An 18,138-nucleotide genomic window follows, 5' to 3' on the forward strand; every position below is an offset into this window, starting at 1 on the left:
CTCTAGCACGAAAGTGGAAGTTAACTGTTATCAATGCCATTCTCTTGCATCAGTGTAAGGACTGTGGGGTAATAATCAATTCTGTAACAATAAAAAAATTTAGCTGTTTTCAAATAGATAAATACAGTATAACTGTATTAATACTACAAATACCTTTCTAAAAAGGTTACACCAGTATAGTCAGTCCTAAATAGTTCATCTTAAATAGTATTTCCAAATACTATCTTTTCTATTCAATCCTACGTGCTACAGTATTTGCAGAGAACTTTACATATTTGTAATTCTAGTCTGAACTCCAGGTATTTGTTAAAGTGATAGTAAATTTGTTTCATAAGAAAATTTCATCCATTTTTCTTAAAACTACTTCATACAATTATCTGTTAATATAAATTTTTTTTTCAAGATTTATTTATTTACACAAGAATCAGGGTACAGGCTGGAGGTGCGGGGGGTGAGTGGTGCAGGGGGCCAGAGACAGAGCAGGGAACAGGACAGGCAGACTGATGAAATACACTGCTAAGCGGCACAGCGGGAGAGACAGGAGAGGTATGCTGCACCATGTGGGATTCTCGCTGGCCAGCCGGGATTGAACCTGCGCTGAAGAGGCTGCGGACAGCTTCACAGTGCGGCGCTCAACTGCCTGTGCCACCAGGGAGACCCCTATATAAAATTTCTTAAAAGGCAAGATTATGTTAAAAATATGCCACGATCCCTATTTTCCAGAAATTTATATCATATATATATATAAAAATTACTAGTAATGATAATATGAATTCAGGAGCCTAGTCACAAATTTGTGCCATAGAGCACAGAGGTATTCATCAAATAAAGGTTTCTCTATCATAAGTTATGAAATATCATAACTTATTATTGTAGGACATCTTGCTAAACATATTTCATGTTTTAAAGGATACCTTACCTAAAAGCATCAATTTTCTCTTCAAAAATTCAAGATATTAACTTATTCATTCATTTCATAAATATCTGAATACATACTATCTGCAGCCAAAGTACCAAATACTGTTTAGAATGTAAAATTACAGAAAATTTCATTGGTATCTTCCTCTAAGAGATTTAAAACCCATATATTCCTTTAAATGTATTGCCCTTTTGAGTTAGGGACATTTAAGAAGGAAAATTTGAGTGAAAAGGTGTCAGAAAAACATTTATATAATACCCAATGCTGTTACCTGATCTTGTAGTGACATCACTGGATTATTTTTGGTAGTGTTGATGTGAAGAACATGGTATTTATTCTTTGCACATAGGTCATAGGCAATATTGGTAAAAGAGGTGCTTGCAGTTTTGGGGACTCTGTTATAAATGATCACCATGTCCTCCTCTTCATCTAAAGCTATATCTTGCCGAGGGCCATCCATTGTATGTCGTTGCTCAATTTCTCGGACTTCATGTCTTGCAATAGCCCTTTCTGCAAAGAAAAAAAGGTATAAACTTAGTTTTATAAGGAAGTTATAAAAGCACTGAAAATTATTTTCTATTCCTGGAATATAATTTTCCTATTCCAGATCTGGGTAGGAGTTGAAGAAATATATTTGAGAACCAAAAGTTCAGAATTATCTTTGAAGGATAACACAAATGCATATCAAGAACAAAGAATAAACAGAGTCACAGACCAGAGTTCTTCAGTGTTGTTCAAAAGTCACTTTTCATTCTAATAGGATTTCTATAGCCTGAATTAATTCTCAGTACACAAAGACAGACTAAATGGAATACTAAATTTTATAGTAAAAAATGTACCTAGAAAATAAATCACTTATAATTTAAGCCAAGATTTTGAAATATATTACTTAGGATTTAGTTACTCCCTGGTTTATCTATAGGCAGGGCAGAGATCATAAATGTTGGGGGATTTTAGGTAATCAGAGTAGAAATAATACCATCACTAAACCTTTCTTTCTTTTTTCCATGTTGCATTACAAATAAGTCCAGGCTAAGTTTACTTCTGAAACTCCATGGTTCTTCTAATTCAAAACATTGTTTACAATGCAGTTTAAAAAGCAGTTACACTTTGCTTTCTACTACTAAATTAATGTAAACTTCAGATTTGAATATTTTTTAGAATAAAGGAAGGAAGAAAAGGGGGAGGAAGAAATGAAGGGGAATATATTTCTAACAAGATTGTATATCACTGTCCTCAGAAACAGCTGCCCTCTCAAAGCATTCACCCCCCTACCACTAGATCTCTGTGCAAGCCTTCTCACCCGCCTTGAGCAATTCACTCCCTACCCTAACCCTGCCTGCTGAACTTCTCAACCTTCACATTGAATTGAATCATCATCTGCAAGGGAAGAAATCACACAAATACACAATGTATGTAAATATACCTCATAGTACACAGTTTGTACTTATCATAATTGCAACTTTACATTATATATATGGCTATTACTATCAGCCTACGATACGGTCAAAGACATAAATTTAATAAAGTGGTATGAAAAAGCAATGTGGTGTAATTAAAATAACAAGTTCAGGCTTCAAATATTGTCATATTATACATCTTATATTTTGGTTCAGAAGATGTGTTTATCACTTTACAGAGAACATAACCTGAGTTGAGAATTTGCATTTAAAAGATGGGCGTTACAGTTTCAGGTCCATTGCTTCTTAGAAGTGGATTCTGCCTATACATATATAGGCATACATATGTATCCATAGTTTATATGCATATGCATGTACCCTCAAGCCCCACTCCTTTAATTCTTTGCAGGAGTTGGTTAGGAATGTGAGGAGAGATGAACTTAATGCTGAACACTCTGATGGCACATTAGGGAGATGTCATATAGACAACTGGACCCATAGGTAAAGTGTAGAGAATAAGGGTACAAATAGAAGAAACACATCTACAAAACCATAGGAATGAATCTGAAAAACTATGGGAATCACTGAAACTGTCTAGACAATCTAGAATAGCACTGAAAGAGACCCTCAGACAGAATCTTAACGAAATACCAAAACTTAAGGGTCTAATAGAAAAAGGCAAACCACAGACGACTAAGAAAAAAAAAAAAAAGTAAAAGGAACTGGGAGAGTCCTTTAAGAGTACATACCACATTAGAAAAAAATTTTCAAATTGACTTTTATGTTCATTATGACAAATGAACATAAAAGTCAAAGTAATGTATGATGCTATAAGCATCTATCAATACATAGGATTTACAAGTTGTCTTATATCATATTCAGCAAGTATCTACTGAGTTTTAAATAAACATTTAAAATTCGATCATTTTAAAGGAATCTCATCTTCTAAACAACCTCAAACTCTTGTCATAGTCAAAAACTATTATGCCATTCCTCTGTTCACAACCCTCCTTTGCCACCAAGGGACAGAATTGTGAAAGGTTTCCTCCAGCAATCCAAATACATGTAAAAATTACCTTTAAAAGATTCACCTACAATCAACAAAGCTTAATTTATTATTTTTACTAATTTTTCCAAAATCAAGTATTTGGAAAAGAAGTAGATTTTATGCTTTACTTCTTAAATAAATATCCATGTTACATACAGAAACATAACGATTAAAGAACTGTAACTATAAATTTTAATATACCCAAATAACTGCTTTGAAAATTAGCTAATAATTAATTTAAAAGGTTTTTTAAATAAGATGCTATTTAGGCATGGGTTTTTATTTTTTCAAGTGCTAAAACTCTAGGTGGACTATGAAACTAGCATGTTTTTAAAAGTAATCATTGTTTTTGTGTCATATATGTATTAAATTATAATCTGTATATTTTACATGATTAAAATTTTCTTAAATTATGAAAATATGCAAATGTAAGTCATTACTGTCTTCATTCAAGTAACATATTTATGCACATATTATGATTTTACTTTGCTTAAACAAACAGGATAATTAATTACATTGTGTTATGCCCAAAACTACACAAAAAGAGAGAATTTTTGATAGTAACGTTTGTTTATAAAATCAAATCTTACTTAGTTGAACAATAATATTAACTAATGTTGATGGTAAACTTCTCTCTCTTTTCTCCTGTGACAATGTCTAAAACCAATGAGACTATTTGCAATGCAGCCATCTTTTTACTTACTAAGAATTCAGCAGTTCTATTTCTTTTTTATCAAAGTGGTTCTGCCTCAAGTCAGCACAGCTTTTGTGGAGACTCCCTTAGATCAATGGAGAAGCTTTACAGCACATTTATAGTGCACTTAGAGCAAACAGGCGGTATATTTAAAATACTTAAGATACATTTTGAAGTAATGGTTTTCTCATGTTTGAGTAATGAATTATAGAGACTCTGCTATCCAAGCTATTTCAGAATCACCACAAAATACATAGTTTACAAATAATATGGGGTGAAATCTGAGAGTTGTGTAATTACAGGCAGGCCACTCACGAATGTGCCCAACACTGAAGATGGACACTGGTCTCCATGGCAATTCCTGTTCTCCCAGACTCCTGCTGAAGATGGCACATAGCTCAGCTCAATGAGCCTTTCCAGTGGCAGATTACCAAAAAACCACAAGTCGTTTAAAAGACTATTCATAATAGCAATAATTACCTATCTCTGCATTGACAGGATACTAAAGACCTTATTTACTGAAAGAATATAATGATCAAGCTAAGTATGAAACATTGTATGAAATGTGCCAACCTAAATTCTACATAGCATTGAAGTCACAAAGATGTGTCAGATTAAGAAAAAGGACAGAAGGAAAAGATTTTTTTTATCACAATAGAGCCTCTAATGACTATTTTTTAAGTTATTAAGGAAACTGAATTCATAATTTAAAAACTTCCCCAAAAAGCAAACTCCAGGCACAGATGGTTCAGTGGAGAATTCTACAGTCTTTAAAGGAAATACTTCCCAAATCATTTTATGAAGTTAATAGTACCCTGATACAAAGCCAAAGAAAGATTGACAGTACAAAAAGGAAACTATACACCAATATTCCTCATGAATATAGATGACAAACTCCTTAGTGAAATATTACCAAGTAGAATTCAGCAATATATAAAAAAGAATTACACACCATTATCAAGTAGGGTTTATTCCACAGATGCAGGGCAGGTCAACTGCTTAGTGTTAAATATTGATGGCCTGAAGACACAGTGAGGATCAACAATTGAAGGAAAGTAACTGCAATAAGGGTAAAGCTGGGGACTAGTAAAAGATGGGTTAATGGACTTAGGTGAAAAAAAATAGAGGGAATTATATAAATAAATAGCTTAGGTGAAAAAAATAGATGAGGGAATTGGAAGAGTTTAAGGCACAGTCTCCAAGGATCAGTACCGAAAAGGAGGATGGTACCACTCACTGAGTTTGAGAATTAAAGCCAGTAGGAAGAGCAACTGGGGCAGAAGAAGAAAGGAATTCAGGTATTTGGAAATCTACATCTATTTTCATAATGGTTTGTATTCCGAGCATATATAACAATGCTGCCAAGTCTAAAAGGTTTGGAAGATCAGGCAGAGAAAAGAGTAGAACAGATGTAAACTGGAAAGTATACGGCATCTGTTCCCTCACAGCCTCATGGAGAGCCCCATTGAGCTTTTGGAGAAAGGGAATGCAGGAAGATGATAAAGGAGCTGTTTTAACGAAGGGCTATGTAATACACAGGGGCACTATTTTAGTTAGGAAACATCAGCTACTAGAATAAATTTTTAATTGTTTACTATATAACAGAAGTTTAGTTCTTGTTCAAGCACTAATGTGAGTATTCCTGGTTGGTAGGTGGTCTTTTATAGTGGTTCAAGGAAATCAGGCTTCTCCTTCCAGTGACTCTGACCTTCCCCTAGGACTCAACATCTTTTGTATCTAGTTAGTAGACATAAAAGAAAAGGTGGAGAAAACACAATAGTTTAAGAATCTTGGCAAATATTATTCATACAACAAACACCGAAATGGAGGGATGGTGGTGAAGTCCTTGGGCGGGCATTGCTTCCTAGCAATAAATATGTATTCTGAAAGGAAAATAATGAACAGTCGGCACGTAGCCATCTCCTCACAGAGGCACACAAAGCAGATTTACACACAATGATAAAGTATGAAAAAATGGGTGGGGGACACGAGAATTTCCTCCATTTCTACATGAAACATAAAATCAGTCATGGCACAATAAGGGCTCCAGCACTTTCTGACATTTTCTCTTGGTTGACCAATGATAAGAAGATGAACAACAGATGCTTGCAGGTAAAGCATCTGCTTTTTCTTTTTTTTTGAACACATGTGAAACATCTCCGGAAGATTTCAAAAAATAACAGAATGGTGTTTTAGTGGAGAATGAGGTGCTAGATGAAAATCTGAGGTCAAGATCAAATGCAAAATAGACTATTGCATAAATGATTCCATATATATGCACAGATTCATAGAAGGGAACTTGGATTAACCATTTAGACACAGTAAGTTGGAGGTGCCCACAAAACATCCAGGTAGTAATCTGTACATTACTGAAGACATAAATTTCTGAACTAAAGACAGAAATTTAGGAGTTCACAACACAAAGGGAACAGCTAAGGTCAAAGGAATAAATGAGATGACAAAGGCTGAGTACAGAGTTAAAAAAAGAGCATAAAAACAGATTTCTGACTCTACCGGTCTTTGATTTAAAGATCTCTGCAACCAATACTACCTACAGTTTATGCACAAACAAAAATAATCCCACAATATCATTGCATGAGCATGTTCTTACCTGTTATGAATATTTTAAGGTCTTTTGACAGCATTGTCTACTTTCAAATACTTTCAAATAGACTTAGTGTACTTCAACAGATAAGGCAGTTAGCTGGAAGACTTATATCCTTGCTCTATATTTTGCTGATGTGCTTTTGGAATGTTTCTTGAGGGCTTACTGAGTTTTACAATTTACAAAGCCCTATAGTTAGAATATGCTTCATTAAATGTCTGCTAACATGCTTCTTTAAACTAAAAGTAAAGATGTGATTACATAGAATATGTAAAGAAGGTGGAAAGTAGATTTCTCAGGGAAGAACACTTAAGAATTTTTCTTAAAAATGTAAACATTGCAGGAAAAAATACAACAAAAATACAAAAAAAAAATTGCAAGTTCTGTAGTCCAGCTAACATACTAATTTTAATATTAAACTGGGAGGAAGATTCAGAGATTTCTCAATTTTTAGCAGAAGTCCAAACTGCCATCAAAATAGATGTGCTTTGTTGAAATAAATACCACACCAAGATTAAAGCATTTTCAAAATCAAGAAAATGCCAACACTGTCTACAAAACTGAATTATTTTCACACTTCAACAACTGCACCTGGCGCTCCATTGACTAGTAAGTAAAAAGAATAAAGAGGAACTAGGACTCAACTCCAGCTGGGTTTGGAGATCATTAACTAACACCCAATGCAGCAGCTGTTTGAAAATTAGAATTAGTGATGCTGAATACTTGCCATTATTTCACGAGAACTTGATCTGCATCATATTTCTAGAGCAGCAGCTTTCAATTTGATCATGCCTCAGAATCACTTGGAGGATTTATCAAAATACAAGTTCCTGCTTCTCACCCTTTCCAGTTACCAATTCAGAGGCCAGGAATTTGCATCTCTAGTTCCCAGGCGATGCTACTATGACACTCAAAGAACACTTTGAAGATTAATGTTCTAGAGAATTTTTAACTTGGTTTAAGAACAGGTGAAAACAGAAGAAGAGAAATTATTCTTTCTATGTTACTAATTAATTGGTACTCCCATGAATGGGGAGTTTGCAATAATTTTAGATATACTTTAGATCTATGATAAATACTTTTTCACCTCACGGTATAAACTAGGTGTGGGGGTGTTCTGGTCAAGGCATCTATTATCCTTAAATTCACAGTACTGATTCTGCTGGGTTAGATGGCTGATCCATCTCCCTTACTGCCCCCCATCAACCATTAGGTCTCCTAAGACGAGGCAGCTCCTTCCTCAAGGATACTGTAATCCATCATTACGGGAAGGACAAGTGAAATGTTTAAATTGTTCTTGAGAACAAACTGTTATGAAACCATTTGAGAAATGTAACATTTACTAATTCTGACTGCCTTTCACTATCCCCTACCCTTTTGGGTCTGAAATAGTAATTTTTGGAGATAACCACTAATTCAAGAACCATTTTAATGGTATTCATTTGCAGCATTCAACTCTACATGAAGAAATTATAAGACTATAGCTCGGTCTTTGTTTGTTAAAATATTAATTGATGGTCAGGTAAATTACACATTACCTGTTGTCAAGACTGAAAAAATATTTTTAACATTACATTTCTATTTTATAGGGTTAAATCTTCTGAAAAACTGTGTAAGTTTCCAATCCATTAATTGTGGGAAAAGGAACTTATTTTCCTAGTCAAAAGTAAAAATATATCCATTATGTAAAGGTATGGGTTATGAAATTCATGAAGATGAGACAAAGCAACAATTATCCAAAACTATTTTGTAACCTTGTTAATCTATTTGAATCAGGCAACATAGTAAGCTCTTTCCACTTCCACATTAGGAACAAAGAAATTGTAGAAAGTGAAAATCATAGCAGAACTAATGTGATTTTCTTTTGGGAAGGGGAACACAAGTGCATGGGTGCATTGGGGAAGGACATTCTATGAAGACTACACCTGAGGGGTGGGGGAAAGCAAACATTGTTTAAAAATGAACAATGATGTAAAATACATATAAATAAGGCACTACGCTTATAAAAAAAAAAAGCTACCATCTTATTCCAACAGAATGATAATGATCATTACCCAGCATAGAATGTACTCAATAAATTTGCTTATTGGGGTATTATTAAAACCATACAGAAGATTTAGTTCTTTTCTGGACAATATAAGAAAGAACAATTTCAAAAAGAAATGAAGGCTTGATATGATTTGATCCCCACCAAACTACCAATAAATAAAGCATGATCAAAGCTGAAGTTCCATACATACTAAGAATATACCCTGCAAGTTTGATATTTCACAGTCTCACACTCAAATTCTCAGTGCTTTTTCTTCTAATGTGGCCAGTATAGTATGGGAGAAGGATAAGGAGCAGAGAAGTTAAGAGGTCAGAGGGATCAAATAACCAGAACAGGACCATGGTTCCTGAACATAGACAAACCTAAGAATCATATGGAGAGTTAAGTTACCTTAAAATAGATTACAGGTAATAATAACACATTCTATAGGTAATAATAACACATACTGGGAATTTTTAAAAAGCTCCCAAGGTCATTTAAGAGTTTGGGTAAAAACAACAAAAATAAAACCTACCAATAGGAGCCATTACAAAGTATACCAGAACAAAATGGAATTTGCTACAGCATTTTATGTTAACCATGGCTTATGACCCTATTCCCATTTCATCTTTACATAACTAACATTATGGAAAAATTCTGTGGCATAATTTCTCATCTCTTGACCCCATTCTATTTTTAATGGAATACCAGTTTGTTTCTCAATTTTGGCTTTTTTTTTTGTTTTTTTGGGGGGGGAGCCTAAGATTAAGTGGAAACAGTAGTTTTATAAAACAAAATGGCTTTAGGAACAATTGAAATTTAGGAATGAGGTTATTTAAGACTGAAACCTATCAAAATTATAATAAAAATGTAGCTAAAGTAGTGCTTAAAGGGAAACAAATAGCATTTCATGATTTTATTAGAAAATTAAGTCTAACATCAATGAATTACACTTCACCTTAAGGAACTAGAAAAAGAATAAAAAAATGAAGGCAGAAATCAATGAAATAAAAAAGAGAATAAGAAAAATCAGTAAAATCAAAGATAGGTCTTTAAGAAAAATCAATTAAAAATGATAAACCTCCAGCCAGACTAAGAAATTATCACTACAAGGAGGCACTACTTGTAAGAAAGTTTAAATTAAAGTTTAAATTAAACTTGGCTTTAAATTAAATTTAGTTTACCACTAGTGATATGTAATCTTGAGATCACTGACTGCCTCCTTACTTCCCATTAATAACATGGATCAGTTTTGGGGAAAACAGTGTAAAGTTGTTTTTCTAAATCAATCAACCAGTCATTCAATTCCTTACTCTTACCCTTATTCTCTTTCCCGCTCCCTGCTTCTTTTTAAAAATAAAATGTCATAAAATCACAGTACTATCTACTCTATTATATTGCTCATCGAGGAGTAATTTTGTGTATTCAGAGTTGATTAGAAAGGGAATGATGTCAATATAATATGGAAGTGGTTTGTAATGGTCTTTCTCAACACCTAAAGCTGAAGCAGTTGAATGTAAAACTGACTAAACATGGAAACTAAATGCCTGCCACCACATTTTACCTTTTGGTCTTGTTTGCCACATGCTATATCTTTAGAAGTATTTCTTTTCTGTGCACCACAATTTTCACTCACTTTGTCCTTTCCATAACTCAACCATCTTAAATTCCCTTCTGTCAAGGAATCTTTACTTCAATATTAAAAATGCACTATATGTGCTCTAGTAATTATTTATTAGGAATTTAGTATGTCTCTTTATTAGTTGTTATGTCAGTTCTCTGGTCCAAATTGCACAGATTTTGAGTGGCTTGTATTAACGCTGTTTTTCCTCCAAAGGCCAATTATTTATTTTTATTTTTTTAATGATATATTTATTTTTATACAAGAACTGGGATACAGGCCAGAGGCACCAGAGGGTGAGAGGATTCACCAGATAGAATGGGGAGCAGAACAGGCAGATGGACTGAAAGCACTGCTGAGGGGAGCAGAGGACAAGCCAGGGGAGGTCTGCCATGCCATGTGGGAATCTCCCTGGCGGGCCAGGAATGGAATCCGCACTGCAGAGGCTGGGGACAGCTCCACAGCGCAGCACTCAACCCACTGCACCAATGGGGAGGCCCCAAGGCTAATTATTTATAGTGTGACTTTTTAGAACATGAGTTTCTTTTTTTCCCAGAAACTCATATATCACCTTGTAGCCTAAATGCCTGCATATAAACATAAAAGTAGAAAGGTTTTGATTTACAAAGAGAGTTTAAATTCTTCCCTTGTCCTCTCTCATTTTTTGCCATACACCAATGTACCTTTTTTTAGCATTCTGGGGTAACTTCTCAAGCTCTACTGAGCTGTAATTTAGAAACAGTTTATCTAATGAACCTGGCCTACCCTCCTCTTTAAGCAATCTAAATTCATTCTTTAGATCTACTTGGTTACACTAGGTGAATATATTCTTGAACAAAAATCAACCTAGTAGTCTAAAAATTGCTGAGTTTTATATTTCTCACTTTTTTTGAAAGTCTTCAGATTACCAGTTTTGTTAATTCTTTTTTTTTTAAAGATTTATTTATTTATACAAGCACTGGGGTACAGACCAGAGACGTGGGAGGGTGAGAGAATCCACCAGAGACAGAGCAGGGAGCAGAACAGGTAGAAGGACTGAAATACATGGTGAGGGGAGCAGCGGGGGAGACAGGAGAGGTCTGCTGTGCCATGTGGGTTAGCTCCCTTGCCAGGTATCAGACTTGTGCTACAGTGGCTGCAGATAGCTTCAGAGTGCTGACACTTACCTTCTTGTGTCACCAGGGAGGCCCCATATGAAAAATTTTTAAGAGTTTATTTTAGAAAAATTTTCCTCTTCTTTTAAGAAATGGTATAGTGTCTCATTTTATAATGAATTTCTATAAATGGACAAATTTTTTTCTTTTTTTGCCCTGGGTGCTTGTAAGCCTCAAGATTATGGCAGGTGTGTTTACTTTAAGGTTGACACAGGTACAGCCTTGCCTCAACTCATTTTCCCCCTCTTTATTCCTTCTCATGAATTCTTTGTCCTTTTAATGAATCTCATTGTAAATGTCCTTTAAAAATAAACTTACTCCTTGGAAAGAAAGGAAGTATATATAAAAGTATATATAGTGGCTCCCTGGTGGCACAAGAGGTTAAGGCACTGCATTATGAAGCAATCCACAGCCTCTGCAGCACGAGTTCGATCCCCAGCCAACCAGGGAGAAACCCACATGGTGCAGGGGACCTCTACTGTCTCGCCCACTGATCCCCTCAGTAGTGTATTTCAGTCAGTCTGCCTGTTCTGTTCCCCACTCTGTCTCTAGTGAGACCTCTTACACACACACACACACACACACACACACACACACACACACACACACACACACCCCTCCATGCACCTCTGGTCTATACCTCAGCTCTTGTATGCACACATAAATAAATCTTAAAAAAAAAAAGTATATATAAACATTCAGTACCAGAAAGTAAAGGAGCTGGTGGCAGGAAGACTCATTATTAGACTCTTGAATAGTCTTGGGATGAGATCACAAGGGTCTGTTTAGGGGCAAGAAATCAGGTAGAAGTTTGTTGTATTTCTATTTTACTAAATAGTAACTGAATTCTGAAGCTATGATCAAGAGGACCTGAATAAGAGAAAAGTAAGGAAGAAGGAAAAGTTCACAGAAACTATACAGAAGTTTACATTTACAAACACAAGAGGAAGAATCAACTGAAGACAAAACTACTAAAATTGGTTTTAGACAAACTAAACTTTTGGTGTGCACTGAAATGGTAATTATTTTCCTTTAGTCTGTTATATAGTAAATTACGATGACTAGCTTTCCTGTTAATAAACCACTCTATCTTTTCTAAGGTAAACCTTCTTAATCTCTCCCCTGCCGCCACCCCCTCAACCTCAGTTTTACTGAGATATAAATGACATATAACATCACATTGGTTTTAGGAATAAAGCATAATGATTTGATATTTGTATATAATGTGAAATGATGACAATTAAGTTCAGTTACCACCTAACATCTATTAACTCACACTGTTACAAACTTTTAAGATCTATTCTCATATACAACACAGTACTTGTCAACTGCAGTAAACATTCTGTACATTATGTACTCTGAACTTATTATCTCACAAATGGAAGTTGTGTTCTCCAACCACTTTTACCAATTCCACTCATCCTCCCACCCCCTGCTTCTGGCAACCAACAATGTGTTCCTGATTTCTGTTAGATTTTTTTAAAGTGAAATTATAGTGTTTGTCTTTTTTTCTCTCTGACTTATTTCACTTACAATTATACCCTTTTATATGGATAAATAATACTCATATATATTGTATGTTATGTGTATATCACATTTATCAGGTTGATTCCATGTCTTGGTTCTTGTAACCATTCTTTGTCTTGATATATTATTATTATTGTATTACATATAATTTGCTAATACTTAGGGTTTCTGTATCTCCATCCGTAAGGTGTATTAGTTTGCAAGATTCTTTTATTTTATTGTTAAAGTGGCTATATTAAATGCCTCATAAAATAGTCCTTCCTTCTATAATTTGAGTCTTATTTAAAGATACTCGATGTTAAAGCTGACTTATAAGCCATCTGGATCTGATGCCTGTTGAGAAAGAGTATGCACTGTTGTAAGGATGGTGATTTTTTTATGACCAGTTTAGTTTCTTACATGGTTTAGTTTTTGTCAGGTTTTCTTTCTTTATGGGAGAGTCAATTTTCATCATGCTTTTTTTTTTTCTAGGAAGTTGGTCATCTCATATGGTACATTGCATTTAAGATGTCTAAGAAAGCACTCACACCTCTGAATCAGTATTGTGGTTTAGAACAGAAAGAAGAAAGCTATCCTCTTAAACTGACCTCAAACTCGTAGGCTAGGTTCCTAAACACCATCACTATCAGAATGTAACTGGATTTGGAAATAGGATTTTTAAGAAAGTAATTATGAGGAAAGGTAAAGTCATCTATATATGGTTAGGCCAATTTGACTGGTGTCCCTATTAGAAGGGGTGAATTAGGATACAGACAAGCACTGTAAGAAGACAGAGGAAGAAGATAGCCACTTATATGCCAATGAATGAGACCTGGGGGGGTGGGGAGGGAAATGCAACCCTGTTAACACCTTTACTCAGATTCTCGCCTCCAGAACTTAAGAAAACAAATATCTGGGGTCTCCCCTGGTGGCGCAGTGGTTGAGCGCTGGGTTGCGAGGCTGCCCGCAGCCTCTGCAGCGTTGGTTCATTCCCTGGCCACCAGCGAGGGTCCCACCAAAAAAAAAAAATTGTTGTTCAATTCACCTAATTTGTGGTACTCTGTTGGGGAAGCCTTAGCAAGCTATATATATCTAAAGAAAAGGGCAATAAAAATGATTAATCAGGTTAGTGACTGTATCTAAAATCTATTTGAAACTTAGGAAGCCTGGGACTATTTATGAATTAAGAGTGAGGCAGAGGGATGTGTGGTTTTCCTCATTCCCTTCAGGACTGTGTCTACTGCAGTAGAAAGCAAATAAGTAAATGACCAGAAAGCAGCTAGTGTTATAGAGGCAAACATAAACTGTGGAAACTAATAACTTGGAATTACTTAGCAAGGACCATCAATTTTGTCTTCTTCCTTCTACCCCTCAACATTAGAACCAAAGAAATTTGAAATGCCTGGAGTTTCATGTGTTAAGGGGATTTTTTTTAATTTAGTAAATGTGAATATACTTCCAGGAAAAAAAGTTAGCAGTCATTGTCATATGATAAGAAACTCAAAATAACACCCCCCCAAATCCATTCCCATAGTTAATCCACACAGATTGGAAGAATATTCTGCATGTTAATAGAAAAAATTATATAACAGATATTCAAATTAACTTACACAATCTCCCTGATGCCTGGCTTCCATTATTGGTATACATATGAACAAACTTATCAATTTCTATGGGAGTCAGAAAAAGTTTTGTTGACAGCACAAACACACATTGTAGAGCAGATGCTGTCATCAAATTGTAGTATTCTGTTACTCTGCTTTGAAATTAAGTGAAGTACTTGTTTAACAATGTTTTCTCATTAGAATGTACAATGATCACTTTAAATTCTATCTGCTATAATAGGACATTTCTATCACACTGCAATCTGGACTGTGCCATAAACACTATTGTACTTGAACAGATGGAAATCATAAAGTGATATTTAGCTACAGATTTCCTGTCATATAGTTTTGCAAACTGAAAAAGGAGAAATCAACATTTGCAATCAACTAAAAACAAAATACTATCTAGTAAGCTAAAGTGATGCTAATGTGACATAGGAATATAAGTGTCTTCAATTTAATGTACTGTTGGCTTTCATGGCAAAAAGAAAACATTAAAATAATACCTCACATAATCAAGAATGTGATGCATGGGGGTAGAGAGAAGGTAATAAGATACCAAGAAGAGAGTGACATGACTGGTTCCTTGCATCATCCTTTTAATTGATCAAGTAATACATGTTCTAGTAAACTTATGATTTGCTCGTTAAGAAATATCCAAGAATATTAAGGAATGCCCTTTAAACATCAGAGTTTTAATTTCTCTTTATAGATTGTGGGGTGATGATACTAGCAACCTATTTTAAAAAAATTAGCAAGGAAATTAATAAATTCACACAGGGGACTATAGACTACAATACAATTTATAATTCTATGTTTTTTTAAAATTCTTAAGTAGATGGTAGTTGGTATAACTGGACAAGAAAAAAGGATTCATCTGAATTTTTTCCAGAGCAGTCAACAAAGAGTCACTATGGAGTTAAGAGGTAATAAATTGATACATGGAACACTCGGAATTGTAAACTGTTACACACATACTTTGAAAATTAAAAAAAAAAAAAAAAAGATGTGACTGAGTCAAGAACAGGAAAACCTTAGATGAAAGTCATTCCTTTCACCCTCCTATTTTCTAATTTATTTTATTTTTTAAAAAGATTTTATTTATTTATTTATACAAGAACCAGGGTACAGGCCAGATGTGCGGGAGGGTGAGAGGATTCATCAGAGACAGAACAGGGAACAGAACAGGCAGACAGATGAAATACACTGCTGAGGGGAGCAGTGGGCGCCAACAGGAGAGGTCTGAGGCACCTTGTGGGACCCTTGCTGGCCGGCTGGGATAGAACCTGTGCTGCAGAGGCTGCAGACAGCTTCACAGTGCTGTGCTCAAACCTCCTGTGCCACCAGGGGAGGCCCCCTATTTTCTAATTTAATAACTATGTGACAAAGTCATACCTTAGGCTCATTTGAAGGGGGGAGATTGATAAAATAGAATATTTGAAGATTCTGATTTGGGACCTCTTTATTCTCTGAAATTTAGGCTCTGTCAGGGGGAAAGGAAACACTAGTAAAAGAAACGAAAAAAAAAATGCACTTCTTCTCTAGTATTATATGAGGTACAGATCTCAAAAGTGCTAATAATTTCCACCACAGTAGAGAGGTTTCCCTCACACTAAGCAAATCACAGGTAACCACAATAGAACTTTAATGGGGGACTCCTCATTATAATAATAGAAGCATAAAATTCAATTGTTAGTAAAAGGGGGAAGCTGGGAACCATTAAAATGGGGGCAACGAGCATGTAAGTGATGGTGTTTGGGGTCCAGAGAACGACCTGGTGGCATCAGCTCACAAGGAAGGGAAGTTTTGCTTCTCTTCACAGACTCTCTAGAAAGAGAATTCAAGTCTGGAGGTTTTGGTGATCTTATGGACATGGAATCCAAAGTTTCTCAGAATGGCTTACTTGGACTCACATTTATACTACTTTGAGAACTGTGTTATCGGGGCCACCTGGTAATTTTAATTTGGGCTTGGCCTCACAGTTAGGCTTTTATCTTTCCCTGCCTGTTGTAGTTTCTGTTTGTCAAAGCCTCTACAAACAAACGGTTGCTTTTAAATTGATAACTTACGTCATGCCATCTCAAATGCTCCCACCGCTCCATCAGTCAGGATCATTAAAAGATCCATACAGGGCCGTTGAGCGCTGGGTTGCGAAGCTTCCCGCAACCTCTACTGCGCCAGTTCGATCCCCGGCTGCTCCCCGGCCACCTGAGGAGGGTCCCGCATGGCGCGCAGACCTCTCCTGCCGCCCACTGCTCCCCTCAGCAGTGAACTTCGGTCCTTCTGCCTGCTCTGCTCCCCGCTCCGGCTCTGGTGAATTCTCTCACCCTCCCCACGCTTCTGACTGTACCCAGTGCTTGTATAAATAAATAAGTAAATAAATAGAGATCCATACATACAATATCTGATTACTACACAAATAGCTGATTTTATCAAGTCCAGTTTTGTTGAAACCTGTGACCTAATGATAGTCTCCATGACCTTTTGCTACCATGCCTGCCAAGCACTGTCAAGTTTGGGTTACTAATATTTAGAATTATTTCCCCTTGCCAAGTAGGTATAACGTATTGGGTATAATGGCTGAACTACAGTACATGGCAAAAATGAAAAAATGGTAAATCTAAAAGAACTGGGAAGAACCATATTTTGTTCTTGGTTCCCTTCACTCTTAATTTTACATCTCAGCCTAGAAACCTTATTCACTTCCATGTTCACAGGGTCTTCATCTCAGGTTAACTTCTTTTCTAAATTCCAGATTCTTAGTACCTTAAATGCTGCATACCATATGAAATGAACAAGAGACTAGAAAAATTAGAAAATGGGGGCAAACAGAGGAGATATGTTAAAGGCAGATATGTTAAGTACTTAATATTTGAAACACTTTTCTTAGCAAGTATTAGTTAAGGTCTATGTTTCACAAAAGAACAAAAATACGGCTAATAGACACAGAAGATAAAAGGTGATATTTCAGCCTAATGAAAGAACATGTTAATATCTATTGGCAGTTGAAAGAATGGTGTCATGAAGACTGGACAGTAGGTGTACAGATATTGCTATCAGGATTAAGGATGGAATGGAGAGATTTGTACTTCTTTTTTACAATCAATAAAACATAGGTTTGTATGCTGTGGCACCTATTAACTATTGTGATCTTGGGCAACAACCTTAACTTCTAAAATTTCCTTAGCTATGAGGCAGGGATAATAATTGCATCTCACAACATTATGTTATATTAAGCCTTAATAAATGGCCACTGTTGCTACCGGAATAGGAACTTTTTGGGAAAAAAGGTCGTACTATTTAGTTTCTATAGCTTTATAGATATTTACATTTGTACATGTCTGTGATTGAATTGTCACAGCAAAACTATAATTCTGAATTATTAGAAATCTAGTAAATGATCCTATAATGAGACAATCATGTTAATGTATATTTTAATAATTAAAAATGTTTTGTAGTGAAGGCAATTACCGGTGATTGGTAGCTAGACATATCACAATACTCTATCAATCAGGATTCAGTCAGTAAAACAGAAAATCACAATGGGTTTCAAAAGAA

The 18,138-nt window shown here is 35.4% G+C and overlaps 1 protein-coding gene across 2 annotated transcripts in view; it reads right to left on the bottom strand.

Annotated features, from left to right (window-relative positions):
- The window catches only part of HS2ST1 (heparan sulfate 2-O-sulfotransferase 1), a gene marked incomplete at both ends in the record, with an annotated part of 139,828 nt that overhangs the window by 26,618 nt on the left and 95,072 nt on the right, over positions 1 to 18,138 (bottom strand). For both annotated transcript variants that reach the window (XM_084243612.1, XM_084243611.1), the window contains one exon: positions 1,191 to 1,429. In XM_084243612.1, the coding sequence (XP_084099738.1) occupies positions 1,191 to 1,429 (239 nt within the window). The remainder of the gene's footprint in view (positions 1 to 1,190; positions 1,430 to 18,138) is intronic.

Source organism: Talpa europaea (assembly GCF_964194135.1).
Source record: "Talpa europaea genome assembly, chromosome: 9".
NCBI classification, from domain to species: Eukaryota; Metazoa; Chordata; class Mammalia; order Eulipotyphla; family Talpidae; genus Talpa; species Talpa europaea.